Raw genomic sequence first — 20,239 nt, 5'->3', positions numbered from 1 at the left:
TGAAGTCCAAAATTTCATGTTAAATAAATATTTTTAAACTCATAAATTTTTCAGACCTTTTTTCTACTACAAATATGAGTTCTGACTCGTTCTAGATGCCCTACTGTTTCAGGGAAAATAATCCCTGTAAGCCTGCATTAAAGCTACCTCCAGGATACACTTGAGATCACGAATCAAAAGCAGTTACTGGAACTGTGAATCCCAGAGTTGTGGTTGCCTCTGTTCTTCTCCCTTGCTAGACGTCTAAGTAATTTAGAGCTACATAGCAGAGGAGTTCTGAGAATTTAAGTCTTGGGATGTTAACCTGACATATAAAATATGATTAACAGTTGTAAACTTCCTTTTTTTTTCCCCAGATACTGGGGCTGGAGTGTCTGCTGAAGCGCCGAGTGCTGTCCTAGGTGTGCTCTTTTAGATATCCTGTTTGTTTGTTTTTACAGTGTGGAGCTGTGTTATCATCATGGCTGTGATAAGGGCATTTGATGTGCCTTTCTTTCACCTTCCTGCCTTGCACAAGGCAGCTGTGCTAAGTTCAGGTGGGGTTTAGATATGCATCTGTTCCTACATGTGCATTTCAATGAAATGTCTGACACAGCAGGCGCTGAACCAACCCCACTGTTGGTTTGCTTGACTGGAGCAGAGGATTCCTTCAGCTGTTGCTGTGCAAGGAGTCTGATAGTAAGTACTTTATATAACCCGTCCTGTGAGTGAAGTGTGCTCAAGGCTGTTTCAATTAACCTCACTGTTTTAAAAAAAAAGTACACTTTTTCTATCCTGAACATGCCAAGCTGCAGCATAAAGCTGTAGAGTACAATTAATCACTTCTCTTGCCTGTCTAGCAAAGATTTTGATCTCGTGCTTGTGTGGAATACAAGCATTGAATAGCTCAGGTTGGAAGGGACCTTAAACCTCATCTCATTGCAATGCCACTGCCAGGTGTGGACAGGGCCACCACTGAATACATCAGGTCACCAGCGTGGCCTTGAACCCTTCAGGGATGGGGCATCCACAACCTCTCTGGGCAACCTGAGGGCAATTCTTCACCACCCTCTGAGTGAAGCATTACCTCCTAACCCCTCATCTAAATCTCTCTTTTCAACCCATCCCCTTGTCCTATCATTTTATGACTAAAAAGTCGTTCTCCGTTTTTAGTTTTTTTATTTCTAAAGCCACTTTTAGGCACTGTAAGGCTTCCACAAGCTCTCCTCTTCCCCAAACCCCCGACCCTCCTTCTAGTCACCGGGGCCGCCCCTCACGGAGCGGGAGGCGGGAGGCGGGAAGCGGCGGCCTCCGCCGCCGCTTCCCGCCTCCCGCCTCCCGCTCCGTGAGGGGCGGCCCCCGCCTCAGCCCGGCCCCGCCATGGCGCTGTCGGAGCCCAGCGAGGCCGTTCCCGAGGAGCTGTCGCCTCTCAGCCAGCAGCGGGAGCAGGTCCGTGGCCGTGGGGTGCCTTTGGGGGTGGTGGTGGTGATGGAGGATGGGTCCCCGCTCACCGCTCGCCGTTCGTCCCCTCAGGAGCGCACCCCGAGCGGCGGCGCGGAGCTGAGGCGAGGCCCGGAGCAGGGCGAGCGCCGAGCGGGGCCGGGCCGGCAGCTGCGGGTGCTGCTCACGCCGCTGTCCGTGGCGGGCCGCAGGATGCCTCAGAAGCGGCTGCTGGGCGCCTACGACGACGGTGGGGGGGAGGCGGCGGGCAAGAGGCTCCGCGCCGAGCCCCCCGGGACGCCCCCCGGCAGCCCGCCCGGCCCGGCCGCCGCCGCCTCCCCTCATGGCAGCGGCTCGGACGGCGGCTGGGACGCGGAGAGCGACGGCAGCGACGGCGGGGGAGCGGCGCAGGTGAGCGGAGGGGGGCCGGGAAGGCGAGGCTGGGGGGCGTTTGGCCTCCTTGGGCCTCGGCAGAGCGCGTTTTACCCCTTGGGAACGGCTGAGGGGCCGCAGAGCTGAACGAGCCGCTGCCAGAACCACCAGCGCCTTCCCGCGGGCCATAACCAGCTCCCGGGGAACGCGGTGCAGAGATGAGATACGACAGTTTTGTCAGTGCTCATTCGTGTTAAAATCACCATTTCAACTTGTCCTGGCCACCTTTTTCTCTCAAAGGTGGAAACAAACAAAGCTGTGTTCTGTTTAGGTGCCACATTTTCCATATTGCCTACCTGTAAGTTGCTATTTGTTTTGCACCAGCTTTGGTTCAGCTGTAGCATGATTCTGATGAGCTGGTCCCTCTCGCAGGACCGATGCTAGCAGTCAGTGCTGTAACGCGTGCTAGTACCTCTATAGACCAGCACTGGTAGGGAATCACCCTGGTTTGCCCGCCTTTTGTTTGTTTAAACGTGCATCAAACCAGCTCTGGACAATCCAATCGCTTTAGAGACTCACGGCCCAGAAACCTGGGCCAGCTCTGGCATGCTGTGTAACTGTGCCGAGGTCTGTCTCGCTTTTCTTTTTGTAGGATGGATACCCACAGCTATCAGCTTATGAAAGGAAAAGACTAAAGAACATTACAGAAAATGCGAAATTCTTCGCTGCCTTAAAGCTGCACGAGGTTTGTATAGATCCTACCCAGTGTCAGCCACTGTGCTCCCTCCCATAAGGGCACTCGTGCCCCAGGAAGCAGCCTGCTGCCCATCGTTGGGAAACCCTGCCCGGATAGTGACAGGGACATCAGGAGAGGGCATCAGCACTGCCCTGACTGGATTAAACATTTGCACTTCATGTTGCTAGTTAGCTCCCTCCAAGGAGGGGAGGCCGTTAGGTGACCCCATGGAAAGCTGGGTGAGCAAAATCCCAGCAGGGCCAGCTGAGCACTGGCCCAGGGGCAGCCGAGCACACAGCTGCGGCTGGGCCTGTCTGGGAGGCAGCGAGGCTCCTTCCTTACCACCAAGACTGCAGCTTGAGTAAAAATGACTCTTCCCAGTTACCCTCAGAGAGGTCAGCAAAGGCACGTCTGCCTGCAGCCACAGCGCTGCCGGCAGGGCAAAGGCCAGAGCCATCAGCTAGGGTGAAACGGGGGAATTCTTGTGGGTACGTAGAAGACCAGTGCAAAGCAGAAAAAACACAGTCTGATATTTAAAAGTCCCTTTTTGTTGTTGTTGTAAGCAATTACAATATAGTTTACTGCAGCCTTTATACAGGTTGGCCTTTTATGCTTGTTAGATATATTTTTAATCTTTTATTTTTTCTTTTTAAGTCAGCTGCAAGACTTCACAAAATTGCAACTAGACGACAATCTAATGTCACTAAAAGGTAAAACAACTGTGTATGAGACTCATACCAATATTCCTTCATTGAGTTTTAACTGTTTTAGCGCTACCACATGCACATAGCAGATACCAGCAAGAGGGAGAGCTAACGATGAGTCACTCTCCAAAGCTGAATCTGCATAACTGATTATCCTGAGCTGTATGAATTTGTAAATAGGTAGCTCCAAGGTAGTGGCTCTCCTCTGCCATCCTATGGAAAGAAAATGCTAGTATGAATGCCCTTTTCATCAAATTACAGAACGTGCTATTTTTGTGATATTTGTATTAAGGTAATTTTTTTTTTCTACTTGTGATTTTTCTGCATGATGGCTAAAGAAAGAAATGTTAAATGATGAGAACAAATAATAGGAAAGGGCATGGGAAGGAAAGGGTTTGGGGGGAGAAACAAATGGAAGGGATAGGCTAAGCAATTGTTAAAGAAAAGACATTTGGCAGTGCCAAAGCAATGTTAGGCAAAGCCAAAAAATGAGCTGAAATACAAAATAGAGAGTAAGATAAGCAAGGAAAGGAGAGAAAAAGGTGGCTAGATAACAAGTGGAAGGATGAATTATAAATGAGGATGGGGAAGAAAAGCAGCAGTGGCAGGATGTATTACAAGGGAAACATGTCATCAGTATATATGCATTACTAACTGCTCTTTTTGTTGTTGCAATCACTGAAAGAGAAAGTAATCGCAGTGCTCCTAAAGTCGATCAGAACATTGAGGTGTCAGAGCTGCAGATAAGAACCTATTCTGTAGTGTTTTACTTAAATGCTGAGGGCTCACGTTATCTAACTGTGTAATTTTTGAAATGTTTTACTTGCTGTAGACCTAAGCCTAAGAAGGCAGAAGAGGAAACAGTGCGACGAAGGTCTATGCGCCTGCAAAGAGTAGAGCCCTCAGTGCTGGAGGTGCCTACCCAGCCAGAGGCAGAGGAGGAATATGTAAGATGGGGACGGGTTACAGAAGCCTGTGCATATGCTTAGAAGTGTTACAAAAACGGTGCTAGTGAAGTTAATTCATAACGCTTGCCTTTGCTAAGCTTATTGCAAAAACCTTCAGACATTCGGGAAGGTGCGTTAGTGTCAATGACGAGGTAAATCCTCGAGGTAAAATCTTTTTTTTAATGTTTGTTTCTTGTGTTAGAGTGGATGTGTTCTCAGAATATCTGGTGTGCAGAAAACAAAAAATCACTTTATTCATAGTTTTAGTTGATCTGAGTTACGAAAATTGCTAATGTCATTCCACAGCCTCAGGTTCCAGCCGGACCTCTGCCAATGGTTCCAGAAAATCTGGTGAAGAACAGCAAATTGACAGAGGAATTACTGGCTACATGGATGAAAATAAGCGAGGTATTACTAGCTATAATTAATGATATTTAGATTACATAAATTAACTTGAGTTTGAAGTAGTCTAATTCTGTTATTATAATTTCTTTTCCTTTCAATTTGCAGATGAAACCCAATGATACCGAAAAGCACATGTGTGACATGAAGAGGTAATCTGAAGGGAGCAGCTAAAAACTAGATCATGTCTAGTTTGTTCTTCTCTTTCATAACTCATATTGTAATGATATTCTCTAGATATCAAAACAGCCTAAACAGTATGGTCCTCAGTGAAGATAATGTCAGGAAGGTTGTGCAAAACCGAATATGTTCTGTGGCCATCCATCCTTCTGAAAGCCTCATCTTTGTGGCAGCTGGGGACAAGTACGGGCATATCGGCCTCTGGAACGTCGTAAGTCCTCTGCGTGCTCCTCGCCTGGCAGAAGTGTTTGTGGCAGGATGGGCGCGGGTGGGGCACAGGCTGGAGTGTCCTTTTCTTGGCTTGCAAAGGTGTTTTGTACTCATTTTTTGCAGATAACACCAGGGTGTCTGTTAATCTCAGGCTCACTAGAGTTGCTCAAAAGGTCTGGTCCTTCGCAAGCCCTGGTTTAATGGGAAGAAACTGGTAATTTTAGGGAGGAGAGAGAGGAAGAAAATGGATCACCAGCTGAAACCCAGTGAGGGTTAAAATTACAATTCACAGTTGAAAGATTTGGGATCTAGTTACAGTACCCTGTTAGCAATACCATAAATAGGTTTTGGAGAGCGGGGGTAGATGGATGTTCAAGTATTTGGGTTTTTATATAAATTTTGGGTAGATGCAGAGAGTTGCTGTGTTTCCAGTTAGCAGAAACAAAAGTGGCTCTACCAGTATATGCTGACACATATTTATGTACATTGCCTGTGAAAAATAGCTTAGCATTTGGGAATTTGAAAACTGCTGAGGGCTTTGCAGATAGCCTCATTATGGATTTTGAATTGCCTTAATTACTCCTGCAGCAAGAATCTTTGTGCCTGTGACTTACACCTTTCTAGCCTCCCTCCCACCCTCTTCTCTGATCCCACATCATCTAAACCAGCTGCTTGACGTTTGCACACATACAGATTTTCTTTGCGTTGTTTGCAATGCTATTAACCTTTTCTGTGGAGTTTCTCTTGAGTCATTTCAACTTTGACAGCTTCAGGAAATTGATTGACTAGCTTCAGCTTTGAGACTCGACTCAATTGTAAAGACGTTTAAAGTGCAGCATAGAAAGCTGAGACTGCAGAGCTGCTGCTGCTTCCTATTGAGAAGCATGATCTGGTTGAGGTTTCTGAATGCCACAGGCGTTCTTCGTGGCCTTGCAAAGACATTTCATGTGGAAGCCTAGAAGTGTTAAAATTGCTGTCTTACTGTCTTCCCTCTTGATTTCCTTTTTTTTTTTTTTTTTTTCCCTTCATGAAGGGAGTTGGACTTTACCAAGCTGGGAGTAATCTTTGTGGAATGACTTGTTCCAAAATGAGCGCTTGGTTTCTTTTAAATTATCAGAGCTGGAAGGATACCAAGGTTTGAAGAGAAGATACAGGAGATGATGCTTTACATTCAATTTGGGTGAATGTAATTTAGCCTGAGCTGTAAGCAACCCAGTGTGTCTGTGTTCTGCTGTTAAAAGCATATGCATGTATCAGCATACTCAGCAAGGGGTTCAGTGGTAACTTGGCGCTCTTTTGAGTTAAATCACTTGTATAGTGGTGAAAATGGTACTGGAGGGAGGCCCAAGCTTGTCAGCAGTGTGCTGAAAGTGCACGTGAAGACAGTTTCTTATTCCTTGCTAAGCTGAAACTCCCTCGGTCCCAGTGAGACGTTAGCCTGGGCAAGCTGTGCCCCAGAGCAGCCTGGCTGCCTTGCTGCCTGCACTGTGCCTCCCCTCACCAAGCTCCTGCTGCCTCCTCCATGTAGCTATTCAGGGAAGACAGCGTTTGAAAAAGAGACTTTACTCTGAAAGTTGTAATTAACAGAAAGAATGAATGAATGGAAATAACGATCTGTATGTGTCCATCGACTCACTTGTGTTTTTCAGGACTGTAAGGGTGAAGAAGGAGCACATGTCTTCGCTCCTCACAACTACTCAGTCAACTGCATGCACTTTTCTCCATCCAACCCTGCTCATTTGCTGTCCCTAAGCCACGACGTTCTACGATGTGGTGACGTTACTAGGGCGATCTTTGATGAGGTGAGCACTCCTTCGCTTGTCTCCGACTCATCTCCCAAATTACAGGAAGCCTAATTCACACGTCTGCACATGATGAAAAGGTTTCTGCAGCACTGGAGAAAGGAGCGCACTCATTAGTCCTCGCTCAGGATAACGGTTGTTGGATTACAGGAACACAGAGGCGATAGGGTCTTGTAAGAGTTTTAACAGAGAATTCACAACATGCTCTTGTCAGGCGGGTTTGGATGGCTAATTACATACGCTGTAATAAGGATACTAGGTTAACAGAAAGGTTGCCTAAATGGATAGCTAAGGCTGGAGTCATCAAATTAGGTAGTTGTCTTCAGTATTTTTAGTATATTTAAAAAGCAAAAATGCCCACAGTGTTTTGGGTATTGTAAATGTGTATTTAGTTGAATAATTTCAGTTTCATTTGACCTTTTCTATCTGCAGATATGCAGAAGTGAAGACAACTTATCCTCCTTTGATTTTTTGGAAGAAAACGCCTCCACTGCAATAGTAGGATACTGGAATGGCAGTGTCGCTGTCGTGGACAGACGGACCCCAGGAACATCTTCAGAGCTTTCTGCTAACATTGGCTTCAAAATAACGAGGACAGTCCATGTTCACCCAGTGAATAAACAGTATTTCGTTGCTGCTGGCTCAGTGTATGTAGCTCAAAGTGAACTGCAGTTATTGTGTATATGAAATGTTCCGTTTGCATCGGTGTTTGACATCAGCTGTAAGTGGGAGGTTTGGAGAGCAGCACCAGCTGCCGGGGAGGGAGGCAGGTTCTTAGTCTTAGTACATAGTCTGTTTTTTTGTTTGTTTGTTTTCTGAGAGATCCCGGTGGAGAGGTGTTTTACTGTGCTGTTTGTTTGGAGTGGTTTTGGTGCTCACAAAGTCCCGTAGAGCCACTCGCTCTTGTGGTTTTGATAGGCACTGCTGAAGTAAAGTTCTAAACACGGTTCATGTAAAATGTGTGTCAGTCTTTTGAGCCTTTTTTTTGGAAAATAAAAGCTCTGGTTATTTAACTGCCACCTGGTGTGTTACAGGGATGTTCGTATTTATGATGTTCGGTACCTGAAGTCTGATGGGAACAAGCCTGTGAGTACTCTAAATGGACACACAAAAAGTGTTGCTTCTGCGTACTTCTCACCTGTAACTGGCAACAGAGTCGTGACGGTGTGTGCTGATGATAAACTGAGGTAAGGCTGTGTGGGAAAGAGTAAACTTTATGGAAAATACCAACTGATAGAGTTTGTTGTTTCCTGCCTTCATTAACTGTCATTGAGAGCATCCTGCCTTGATTTGGTTTTCTTGTGTAGGCATTTTTAATGCTGCACAATTTTAAATTTTTGTTAATTTTTTATTTTCCTGAAGAATATTTAACAATGAATAGGAAAATCTACAGGTGCTGCAAGTCTTCACTCAGCAGTTTGTTGAACTTGCCCCTGGGTGCTGGGGATCCTAAAGATTTACAGGGGGCGAAGGAGAGCCCAGGATTTCTGTTGATGGTTTCTCGGTCAATAGAGCTACACCTGGCTGAGGAAGTCCTGACACTGGAAGCTCTTAACAGTGTCTGCGTTTCCCTTCTCTTGCATTTTTTTTCCCCTGGGCATCCTTTTTGTGCAGTGACTAAATAGACAAGATCCTGGGCTAGAGAAACCTTTCATTTGTCGTAGCAAGCCTCTGTTGTTCTTCTCTTCTAATGACTTTGAGAAAGGATGACCTTCAATTCTAGCTAAAAGCAAATCCATTTTAAAAGTATTTGAAAATCGCAGCGGGGATGTGGGTGCTCGCACTGGGCAGCCGTGTTCTGTGCTGCCGTATTCCAGTCTTGCTGGGTCTGTGCCGAGCTGATGCGTGCAAAGTACTTTATGAGGAAGGGGCTGCCTTTTTTAACACGTACCTCTTATTAATGTGATATTTCATTTTAAAGGGTCTACGACACCAGCTCTTTATCATCTACCATTGCAGTTCTCAGCACTGTCAGGTAAGCTGAACGCGTGGGGCTGAAGAGTTGGCCCTCAGCAGCAGCTGTGGGAGTGACAGCGAGAGGCTGCAGCACGCTGCACTTAGCAGGGGCACGGCCGTGGAGCTCTCCTGGCCTGAGAACTTGCCCTGGTCCTCGAGGCTGCCTGCGGTGGCTTTGTTTGTAAGGCACGGCTGGGACTCAGCCTGCTCTGAGTCGGTGAAGGCTGCAGGAAAGCTGTAATGTCTCCTGTGTACCGGGAGCAGACCTTTTTGTGCCTTCTGAAATGTTTTGTTTCAGAATGCTTTTGCATTATGCATTTTTTTGTTGTTGCTTTATTTGTTGTTTTGGGTTTTAATATCAAAAGTTACTTCTTAACGGTGAGGAACGTGTTCCTGAGTAGTCTCAACACTTGCAGAATAGGTTTGTTCTCCAGAAGGGAGAATTGTCAGGCTTGCCTCACTAGGGCACTGGTCAGCGACTGGCCTGAAAATTCTTAGTTTGCAGTTTATCGACAGGCTTGCTGCAGTTACCCAATTTTCCCTACAATGTGCAGCTGTAAGTCTAACTACTCTGACAAATAATCATTCATGTCAAAGTATCCTTTGGTTTCTTTTTCTCCCTTACATTTCTTTGTCACATCCGACCCGTCACAGGACAGCGATCCCCTGAATGGATCCGTGCAGTGTTTGAAAGTGGTGCTGGCCTAGGAGGCAGGGGAGATGGGTGGGAGCAAGTATGATGTAAATGATGGTACTGAATTCAGTAAGAATATTTCTCTCTCTTCCTATTTGTTTCTCTGAAGGCATAACAATAACACAGGACGCTGGTTAACTAGGTTCAGAGCGATTTGGGACCCTAAGCAAGAAGACTGCTTTGTGGTGGGCAGTATGGCGCGGCCGAGACAGATCGAAGTCTACCAAGATACTGGAAAATTGTTGCACTCTTTTTATAACATTGATTGCTTGGGCTCGGTGTGCTCCATTAATGTTGTTCATCCCAGTAAGAACATCTTAGTGGGTGGCAACTCCAGTGGTCGCCTTCATGTGTTCAAAGAACAATAATTAAATTCTTTTTTTTTTTTTTTTACATGATACGTTTAATTTTCATTAAGCAATTCTTAAGCTAATTGCATTCTCTCAGGACAAAAGTGTATTTTTAAAAGCTCTAAAATAAATTTTCTAAACTACCTTTGGCATTCTCTTCTTTAATTAAAAACAAAAACTAATCCTACTATGGCAGGCAATTACAGTGGTTTGTACCAAAATGTGTTTTTCCTCAATACTTAGGTCATGTTTCAAAAAAAGAAAAAAACACTGGCTAAATGTACGAGACACTGCTTAATGATTTTCATTAAAGAACCTGCAGTGTTTCTTCTCTAACAGCTCGTGTGCCGTTCCCACCACAAGGCTGGCACACCTGCAGCAAAACGCCTGTAAGGAAGCTCCCTGGTGCCTCACGGGGTCCCTGCTTCATGGCGCAGAGGGAAGGTCCCTCGGCTGCCACCACGGTGACCTGACGCAGAAGCCCCTCGGCGATGAGCCCCGAGGTGGGTGCAGAAGCGGAGCTGTGCTCCTGGGCTATGGGTTGCAAGGTGCTGGCTCCGAGCTCCCCGTCCTGCACTGGGAAGTGCTTCACCTTCACCAAGCGGCCCTTGGCACGTGCCCTGTGTGGCCGACACTGAACACAAAACACGGTGAGAGGCTGTTGGGTTCGTATGCCCATGCTGGGTGCCAGCCCTGCACTGATGCAGCTCTGGAGGGTGGAACCTGCCAGCCCCAGGTGCAGTTCTGCAGCGTGGGCAGCACCGCTGTGCTTTGCTCTTGGTCTGCAGGCCCCAGCTCAGCCACAGCCCCTCTGGGTGCAGGCATCACCTCCTAGCGCAGGCTTTTGGCTCTCCCTGGGTCGCCCTGAGCCCCAGCGGCCCGCCCGGGTTTCTCGGGGTGGCCAAATTTTGCCCACACCCTGCGCTCGGGTATGGTTTGTACTCAAGCAATGAACACTGACACCACAAGCACTAAACAACTCTCATACCAACTCTGGGTTTTCATGATATTTAAATATTTATTTAAATTTAAAAATACTTTTCATGGCACCAATGATTTTATGCTAACTAAGATATTGAGTATGTAGAAAAAGGTACATTTTGAAGGAAAATGTAACTTACAGTATTTGGCACATGAAAGGTTAATTTCTAGATTTTTCTTTTTATGAAAACTAAGAAATTCACATTTTCAGGTATTTTACCGTCTACTGCTTAAAGATGCAGTATGCTATTACGAGATATTTTTTTTTCTGATATAAGAATCTATGGAAACAACATTTTAATATAAAGACAGGTAAAACTAACAGGTAGTGAAACACAAGACATAATATGGAACATACAGGAAAAACATACAATGAAAAATTACCAGTTCTCGTGGTTTTTGCAGTAAAATGCTGGGTGAAAACTGCAGAGGTAACCTAGGTCTGGCATTTATAGCTATCCTAAAGTAAGCTGATGGAAAAGGTTTTCAAGGTCAATACTCGGACGCGTCGCGTTTCTGTCGAAGGAAGGTGCCTAACGCACAAAGTATCGAGAGCGCGGCGGCCGCGGGGGCAGGCGGCTCCGCCGAGGTGACACCACGCGGGTAGGGCAGCAGCTGAAACAAGGGAATACTGCATCTTTAACCTGGGGTGAGAAATGTCGAGTTTGAGACTATCACGCACTGCATAGAAACACCATTAACTACAGACTGAGGTAGGAACACTACACTAAGAGTTAATTTCGCTATGTTGCATAAAACAGGATATCATGTAAAAACCGATCCTCTGTCCCCTGCAGCGCTCGGGACTTCTCCTGTCTGCTCAGAGCCACAGCGGGACCCCAACCCCCTCGGCTGCCGTGCCGTGAGCAGGCAGTGCCGGGGTGAGCGGGGACCGCGCTGTGCCGGGTGCCGCTGCCCGGGGCCGGCCCCACCGGGGATGGTTGGCGGGCTGCTCGGGCAGGGACGCGGGAATCGGGCTGCTTAAAACTGCAGTTATGGCCCCAGCTTACGTAAAATCTCTCCCTGAGATGAAAAAAAAAACTCGCTCGTCTGGTCTCCCTGCCTTGAGTACGTCCAACTTCTCATCCAAAACTTAACAGAACTGGCTTTTATTGCTCCCTGTGTAAGAGACTGTTACGCTTCCCAGGTAACTGAAGGTCCCGGCGGCTATGTCACAAGTACAATGAGCTATTTTTTGTTTATTTTTGCTTAAGAGTAATAGATAGGTCTAATGGTTGTCCATTGGCTTCTCCAGTGTTACCTCTGCTCCGGTAGTTCTGTCCTTTTTATCTTCAGAAAAGTCATAAAATTAGAGCTCCTCTCTGTATTCCAAAACTAGTAGCACGTTAAACTGACGTTAGGCTTCCAGTCTATAAAACATTTACACCACTCGCTCGGCTCGAGCCCCTTGGTACAGCGCACCGCGTTCACCCGATCCGTAAAGTAAAAAAAGACTCGGTTAGGTTCAATAACAAAATAGCTTCTCGTTGTTAAAATATACGTCGAAACAGTCTCTTTGTTTGTACAAAAGGAGTACAGCTTCCCGAGGCTCGCTGGCTTCCTAACCATCCCCAGCCGTGCGCCAGGGGCTGGCTGAGCGCTCGCCCACCGGCGCGGAGCCCGGAGCCGCGGCAGCGAAGCGCAGTGCCGTGGGCACCCAGACGGGGACCGGCCACGGCGCAGAGACAGTCCCAGGAGGCTGCATGTGGCGCGGGGCGAGGACTCAGGGTTGCACAGCAGCACGTGGCCGTGGCCGCCTGCGTCAGAAGGAGCCGGCATGGGGTGAGGCCGGCCGGGGGTGCCCCCGCGGGAGGCTCCAGCTCGGCAGGAGCACTCTCTGCAAAGCGGCGCTCGGCGGGCGGTGGCGTGGCGCACAGTGGCGGATTCGATAACGTAACGATACACGAGTGTTTAAATTAAAACTCAGTAGCACCATTGCTAAAGCTCCTGCGTGATAACAGCATCTCTGGCCTCTCGGCCGCTGGCTGATGCTCGTACAATGATCAGTGGTAATAGTAAAATAAATTCCTCTCTTTATTCGGTACCTCCAAAAGTAACACGCGCGGCTGTGAAAATCAAAACTGAAACCTTAACTTATTCTGCGGGCTCCAGGGGTGGAAGCAGCGTCCGAGCAGGCTAGGGAAGGGCAAGTGTCTGGTCTGCGTCTACCCCTCTCTTCCTCCTGGAAAGAAACGTCCTAGGCAGCACTGTACTCGGGGTCATGGGAGAAGGAGTTATTGCAAGAGCCGAAGGTGCCACAAAGGTCCCGCTGGCTGGGGACAGCAGCAGGTCTCTCCCGAGTCCGCCTGGCTAGTTTTGTGGCGGCTCCTGCCTTCAGGTGTCAATGAGCAGGCTTACCACGGCGCGGACTTTGCAGGCAAACCATCGCCTGAGGGGACAAAAGTATTGGTAATGGAACTGCTCGAACTCGGGGGTCTGGCGGATATCGCGGAAAAAGGCAGTGTCAAGGTCGGACTCGGTAAGGACGATCAGGAGAAGGAGCAAAACAAAGAGGAGTCCAACTGTCACAAGGAGCAAACGGAGGACACTTAAAACAAACTTATTCACCTGTTCCGCCCGTGTCCCGCCGTGGCTGCTGGCACCCAGGCACAGGGCGCGGAGCTCGCCCGGCTCCTCGGCCTCGGCCGCGCTGGGCGTGCCGGCCTCCGACTCCTTCTCCTCCTCGATGCTGCACGGGGCCCCGTTCAGCTGCCGCGACAGCAGCATCAGCTCCAGGCTGTGCTCGGCCACCGGCGTGGGCAGCACGCTGTCGGCCGGGCTGTAGCTCTCGTCGGCGATGACGGCCACCCGCTCGCTGCTCTCGGCGCGGCCGCCGCGGCCGGGGGGCACGAAGGCGTCGCCGTGGGAGGCCGAGCGCACCGGGGTGGAGTGGGCGCTGTCACGCAGCGACTCCAGGCCTGGGTGGGGAGGGAGGTGCTCAGTGGTGCAGGGGGGGACGGGGCAGCCCCCCGACACCACCTGCTCACCCCGCAATGCCCCCAGCCCTACCCGGTGTCCCCAGCACAGGGTGGGCGCAAAGCACTGGGCGACGTGTGGTGAGCAGCCCATGGCACCCTGCTCGGCTCTTGTGTGGTTTTACTTATTTTTTGGGTGGTGCTGATGTGTCTTTTTTGTTTGTTTGTTTGATTGTTTGGCTGGTGGTGTGTGTTTGTTTTTTTTTTTTGACACCTGCAGAGCAGTCCGGGCCCTGCGCAGCGCCTTTTTTGTGCCGCTTGTGACTGCAGAGGCGGCTCCCCGGCGGGCGCGTGACTTGTCACCGCCGCCAGCTTTTCTCCTGGACCGCAGCCAGGCTGCTGGCAGGGGCCCGGGTTTGTCATCAATCACCACTGCTTCGCCGTGCTGCAACCGCCTGGAGGGTGACAGCTTCCCCTCGCTCACGGCTTGCTTAAAGGCGCCCCTGCCACCAGCTCAGCGCAGATAACCTTCAGCTGGGAGCGCAGCACGGCGCTGGAGGACAAACGCCTGCTGCCTCCAGCCCCACGTGCCCATCCCTAGACAACCCCACCCAACAGCTCCCATCCTAGCAGCTCTCCTATGCGCCCGTCCTGCTGCGAGGGCCTCACGGAGAAGCCCCTGGCTGGTGTGGAGCCTTCCCGCAGGGGGGAAGCGGTGGCTGCATGGCTCGGGGCTGTGGCAGGGTTTCCTTAATGCCAAGGTGGCTCCGGGCCGAGCCCAGCACTGGGAGCAGCCGCACGTAGGAGAGGGGCTGCAGCAGCACCAGGTCCTAGTGATGCACCACAAAAAATCTCTTACACACACACACACAGACACACACACACACACAGAGCAGCAGAAATAGCCGCACGGCAGCGTGCCCCGCCACATGCTTGGCAGAGCTAGAGTTACAGCCCAGCCGGGGCTGCCCTTTACAGGGCTGAGCCCTGCACGCAGGGCAAGGGGGAGCTCCTTCTCCCGACTAACAGAAAAAAACAGAAATACCGAAAAAATCTGCAAAAGTGCCACTTGTTTCTTGCAGCTTTCACAGTGAGAGAGAGGCAGAGGCCCCCAGGGATGGTGGTGGGCAGGAGGTGCTGCCACTGCAGCGTCCCCTGCACGAGGGAGGGAGCTTGGTGTGGTGCTGGCCAGGCTCAGCGCAGCCCCATCGCTGCCCTGCAGCCGCTGAGGGTGCCCAGGCTGTGTCAGCCCCACATGGAGCCTCAGGGGACATGTCCCCAGGTGGGGAGGACACCGTGCACCGATGCTGTGTGGGACAGGGCGTCCCTGGCTGCCCCGGCCATGCCCGCTGCCAAAACGTGAAGGGAAGGAGCCCAGCGGCCACCCTGCCCGCATTCCCCTGGGCTTTGCCACCTCCCGCCTGTAAATCCTCCCCGGATGCCTCTGGATCCTGCCGGGCTTAGCGCAGTTCCAGCAGAGGCAGCGAGCGTGGGGGCAGCTGGGGCACTAAGCACAGCGCAGGGACCGGCACCCTCCCACCCTGACAGCTGCTCCCTGCGGTGCACAGAGTGCACACAGCCCCTCGCTGCTCCCACTGCATCCCCGGTGGGACCACCACTCAATGAGAGCGGTGCCACCGCCACCCCAACCACCCCTGCCACCTCCTCGCTCTGTGGGACCGGCACAAATAACTAGGAAATCTGCAGAAAGCCAGGACCAGCCCCAAAACCAGGTAATAATGTCCCATCAGAGGAGCCACCAGGCGCTCCCCACAGCCTGACCCGCATCCCGCGCCCCCCGGAGCTGTGGCTGTGGGACCCCCCCAGGACACCCAGACCCACCGCCTCACCTGGTGCGTGGCCGTGCCCAACATCGGGGCCGGGGAGAGCGGGCAGGAGAGGCAAAGCCCCCAGCGCCCGGGCCAGCAGCCGCGGCCCCAGGGCCAGCACCCGGACCCGCACCTCGCGGCAGCAGTGGTTGATGAGCCGCAGGTGGACGCTGACTTTGGTTTTGATTTTGACCAGGCACTTCACCATGGTGGCAGGGGTGCCCGCGGGGTCCGAGGAGGTGCGGGGCCGGCCGCCCGCCCGCGGCTCATTTGGTGCAGGCAGTGCTGGGGCCGTGGGCTGGCCGTCAGGGCTATTCTGGGCGCTCGCACCGTGCCCCGCTGAAGTGAGAGCGACAAAACGCAGCTGCCGGGGCAGGGTGTGAGCTGCCAGGTGCCGGGTGATTTATCGTGTGGGGCTATTTAATGCCCGCTCCTTTTTGCAACGGCACCCGTGGGAGGTGAGGAGAGGGTGCTTGTTGTCAACAGGGCAGCTGAGGTGCCCCAAAAATCAGCACGGACGCCAGGCCCGGACACCCCCGATGGGCACAAACACTGCTTCTGATGTGGGGGTCCCCCAGGCTCCGGGAATGTCCCCTCCTCTCCCTCACCAACCTCCAGCCTCCCTGTTTCTCAAGCGGGTGCCAGTGGTTTGGCAGTAGGGCAGGAGAGCAGACCCTGCAGCAGCTTGGGTGGCAGGAGCAGGGTCTCGATCACCTTTGCATTCACTATTTTTGAGCACAACCTTACCGACTGGACTTCAGAGACTCTAAATGCCGAGAAACAGAAGGCGGCAGCGAGCACGAGCACATCTGCAGCCGTGCAGAGCCCCCTGGGCTGCTCTCCGCACCCACCGGCCGCTAGCTGTGCTCTCTGGCCCCTTTTTGGGCCCCCAGCTGGGGCGGCGGTGACAGGCTGCATTGTGTCAGTGCTTTGCTCGCCCTGGGGACCCTGGATGTGATGAGCACAGACAGGCTTCTTAGCTGGACGTGCATTTGGGTGTGCATCGGCTTTTCTGTGTGCCCGTGTGTGTGTGCCCGTGTGCAGGGCTGCGCTGGCTGCAGCACCCCGGTCTCCCCGTGTCCTACCTTCCATGATGGAGATGTGAACGGCTCTCCTGCGGGTGCGGGGCACGCTGCTCAGCCGGGGGCCGTGGGTGATGGACGGGCAGCTCCGGCTCGGCACCAGCCCTGCCCTGGGGACAGAACAGGGACAGTGAGAGCCCGCGGGCTGGACCCAGCACGGCCCAGACAGGGACATCTCCTCCTGCCTTCCAACAGGTCCCTCCAAAATGCCCTGTGACGCACAAATCTCCCTCTGCTCCGCTCCTGCCCCAAGCAGCAGTGGGGCCATGCCTGCCCTGGGCTCAGGGATACCCACAGAGCTACGGCACCTAGCTCTGCAATAGGAGTGAGCTTCTGAAAACCCTTCATAAGCTGTTCCTCCCAGGGCTTGGGCTGATGGAACAGGGCTGAGCGGAGCCCGTCGGGGACCCAGGGACCCCTCTGCACCCCGAGCAGTGCGGTACCCCAGCCCCATGGGCTGCGGCCAGGCTCTTACCGATGTATCTCCGGCGGCTCCCGCTTGATCTTGGCGCTGGACTCCATCACCTCCTTTGCAACGCGGCCACTGCAGGTAGGAGAAGAACAGCAGCTGTGACCAGCTGGGCAGGACCCCGGTGAGCTGGGGTGCTGGGCACTGTGGGACCCCCTCCCCATCAGGGGAGCCTGCCCAAGGCATCCAGACCATCCCGTGCCAGCCAGGAGGGAGCTGCCCCTGCAAAACCCCCAGAGCTTTCCCTTCCTCTTCAGCCCTGTTCCTACCAAACAGAGCTGGAGAGACAAATGGCAGCAGGGGAACAGAGAGAACGTGGCCATGGCCTTGCTGCAGCAGCGACGGGCGGGTGTCCTGTGACCAGAGGCACCCGAAGCACAGCCGAGGGAGCACCCGAAAGCACACCCAGCAGGGACTCGCAGCCGCTCCTCACCTGTATCGGAACCGGCTTCCTTTGAAGAACAAGTTGCTGCTGGACACCGTCCGGACCTGGCTCGACTTCTCCAGCCTGCAAGGCACCAAGAGCCGCGTGAGCGCCCCGCTGCTGGGCACACGGGCAGAGCCCTGGCTGGCTTTGCTTTTACAGCACCCAGAGCTGGGGACTGACGGCTCTACGGGGCTGGGGAGCGCAGAGGGGCACCCATCGGTGCCTTCGGACAGGAGCCCCCAGCCCCATCCCCGATGGGACGCATGGATCAGCCCCACACAGGCAGGCTGGTGGCTCTGGGGGCTGCACAGTGCGAGGAGCCCCTGGAAGCAGCCCCCCAACCCTCTGCCCCCACCCCAGGGCAGCCGCTCCTTTGCCCCCAGGCCGGGGCCGAGCGGCACCGCCACAAGCCCCCGGTCCACTCTGCTGGGCGTGGAATCCTGCCATCGTGTGCTGCCAGCATTAATCACAAAAAGATTTGTAAAGCAATATTGCAATTTCATTCCATGTTAATATAATGAGAAATGAAACCTGCTGATTGCAGCCGCTGATTGCAGTATTCCCAGAGAGAACACATTACACACTTTATCTCACATCTCGCTGATTAGAATAAAACTCATTATAAAGCACAAAGACGGCTATTTTTAAGTAAACCGCCGTACGGTAAAACCAAGGCGTTCTGCCCCGGTTTCTCAGCAGCCAGCCCAGCCCACAGCCTGCCCTGCAGCCCCTTGTGGCTACAACCCGGCCCTTTCCATGCAGCCTGTGGCCACCAGCCCAGCTGGCCGAGGGCAGCAGCACTGGCACCGAACGAGCCGTGATTGACGGGGAAAAATGCTAAAACACATCTGGTGCTGGGGGCAGGAGGTGTGCTGCTCGCTTAGTGCTAGAGACCTGACCCCCAGACAATTAGTTCTCATCTCCTGATTGAGGGTTTGCTGCGCTGGGATGGACGTCCTTGCACTCACTTGTAGAAGGCTTGGTTTTCGATCCCACACTTCCAGAGGTGCTTGCAGGCTTCTGGCGTTGGGGCGAAATAGGTAAGGACAATTTTCTTTTCCTAAAGGAGAAAGAAGTCCACGGGGAAAGGAGTGAGTGGGGACCAGCAGGCTGCGTGCCGGGAACGTGGCTGGGGCCTGGAGAAGGGGGGGCCAAAAACCTGCACGGACAGGGTGCGAACCCCTGCAGGGACACTCCCTCCCCCCCTCACTGACACCCAGACTATTTGCATTTTGGATGTCCACAGGCACATTTTTAGCACTCGTGCAGCTGGTGCGCACGTTGGCGGCTCTCGGCAGTGCTCTCGGGGTGCCTCGGTCAGCCAGGGGTGTCGGTGGGACAGCCGGGCCGCAGCACAGCTCAGCCCCACGCTGCTGTTGCTGAGCTCCCCCCGCACCCCCCTCACCATGGCCCTGCCACCTCTGGTGCCCACAACGAGGGGCAGGGGCAGCGCGGGGCATCCGAGGCACTGCAGCCATGGGGAGGGCGCAATGGGCTCAGCATGGGCCATGGGCACATCCACAGCGACAGCAGAGCTGCAGCTCGTGTCACCCACCCTACAGGGCCCCTCCGAGGGGCACACCCAAAGGCTGCAGCCCCCCGGGGGCGTTAGGAGCTGGCTGCGTGCTGGGGCAATGAAAAAGGCCGTGCTCAGTAGGACCCAAGATAAGAGAATGCACTCACCTCCTTCTGGCTTACGTACAAGTAAAAAGTCTTCCCCTCAAATTTCATTTTGGTCACCTCGTTCCTGCAAGGACAAGGACAAGGACAAGGACACACACATGAGAGGCTGCCTGGCCCCACTGAGCACGCGGCCACGCAGCCTCCCCACAGCCCGGCCGTGTCGGGGATGGCCTGGAGATGGCTGGTGGCACCGGCAGGCCAGCAGGCAGGGCGGGTGGCCAGGAGACAGACACTGCCACGGGCAGAAACATGGGGCAAACCCCCTCACTGCCACCCCTGGGGGCTCCACTGCCTCCACCCAGCACCCAGCAAGTGCCCGGGGAAGGCACCAGGGCTGGGAGCACCCGAGCACCCCCGCCAGCAGGATTGCAGCCCCGGCATCCCTCCAGCACCCTGGGGTGACAGGGGCACCGTGACGGAGCAGGGGGTGCAGGACAGCACGGGGCCCGCTCACCATTTGATGAAGTGCACTCGCTTGTTCCCCTGCAGCACCACGAACCCGAAGGGCGTGAAGGCCAAAAACGCCGCGTTCCCCGACACGTCCTGGAAGGCAACAGCGGCTCCTCAGCAGAGTGCAGCCACGCCAGCAGCGGGCACACGCCACCGTCCACCCCCAGCTCTATCGGGGTCTCGCAGCCCCCCCTGCCCCAGCCCCGCACCCCGAGCATCCCCCGGCGCAGGGCAGCTGCCAGCCCTCGTGGTCCCACCAATTCACGAGTATGCAACAAGCAGTGAAGATGACTGTGCCCAACCAATTCCTTTTGCTAATAATTCAACAGGAAAATGGTAAAAACCTGTTGGACCTTTGACACCCTCGGAGCCCTGCGCAGCCAGTGCAGCCGGGCAGCGCCGAGGCAGTTTAAAGCCCGTAATTAGTGTCGTGCGCGGAGCCAGGCGGCGCGGTAACTTAATCATAACAACCAGACTCCAGGGAAGCGATCATTAACTGCACTGATGCTCATGAAAAAAAGCAGATATATGCTGAATTTTAAAAATATTATAAAAGGGTTGTGGCTGCTCTTTAACTGGGAGGCTTTTCCTCAGCCCGCAGATGCCTGCCCTGCGCTCAGGCTGCTTTATC

The 20,239-nt window shown here is 53.0% G+C and overlaps 2 protein-coding genes across 2 annotated transcripts in view; one reads left to right on the top strand and one right to left on the bottom strand.

The window, feature by feature from the left end:
- Nucleotides 1-1,359: 1,359 nt before the first annotated feature.
- Nucleotides 1,360-9,864, top strand: WDR76 (WD repeat domain 76). Its single transcript, XM_032195014.1, has 12 exons — nt 1,360-1,830; nt 2,444-2,536; nt 3,182-3,237; nt 4,064-4,178; nt 4,485-4,586; nt 4,689-4,732; nt 4,818-4,971; nt 6,620-6,772; nt 7,205-7,419; nt 7,807-7,959; nt 8,694-8,747; nt 9,532-9,864. Exons 1-12 carry the CDS (start codon nt 1,360-1,362, stop codon nt 9,788-9,790), a joined length of 1,869 nt encoding a protein of 622 aa, XP_032050905.1. The 3' UTR covers nt 9,791-9,864.
- Nucleotides 9,865-10,820: 956 nt separating this feature from the next.
- The window catches only part of FRMD5 (FERM domain containing 5), a 77,683-nt gene continuing 68,264 nt past the window's right edge, over nt 10,821-20,239 (bottom strand). Inside the window, exons 8-14 of the mRNA XM_032195219.1 lie at nt 19,613-19,701; nt 19,159-19,222; nt 18,444-18,535; nt 17,482-17,556; nt 17,055-17,123; nt 16,583-16,689; nt 10,821-13,671 (exon numbers count right to left, since the gene is read on the bottom strand). Of these exons, the coding sequence (XP_032051110.1) occupies nt 13,088-13,671; nt 16,583-16,689; nt 17,055-17,123; nt 17,482-17,556; nt 18,444-18,535; nt 19,159-19,222; nt 19,613-19,701 (1,080 nt within the window). The 3' untranslated portion in view covers nt 10,821-13,087. The remainder of the gene's footprint in view (nt 13,672-16,582; nt 16,690-17,054; nt 17,124-17,481; nt 17,557-18,443; nt 18,536-19,158; nt 19,223-19,612; nt 19,702-20,239) is intronic.

This window comes from Aythya fuligula, chromosome 11 (genome assembly GCF_009819795.1).
Source record: "Aythya fuligula isolate bAytFul2 chromosome 11, bAytFul2.pri, whole genome shotgun sequence".
NCBI lineage: Eukaryota > Metazoa > Chordata > Aves > Anseriformes > Anatidae > Aythya > Aythya fuligula.
The sequence above is the reverse complement of the archived record's forward strand: the minus strand, read 5'-3'. Positions and strand labels throughout refer to the sequence as shown.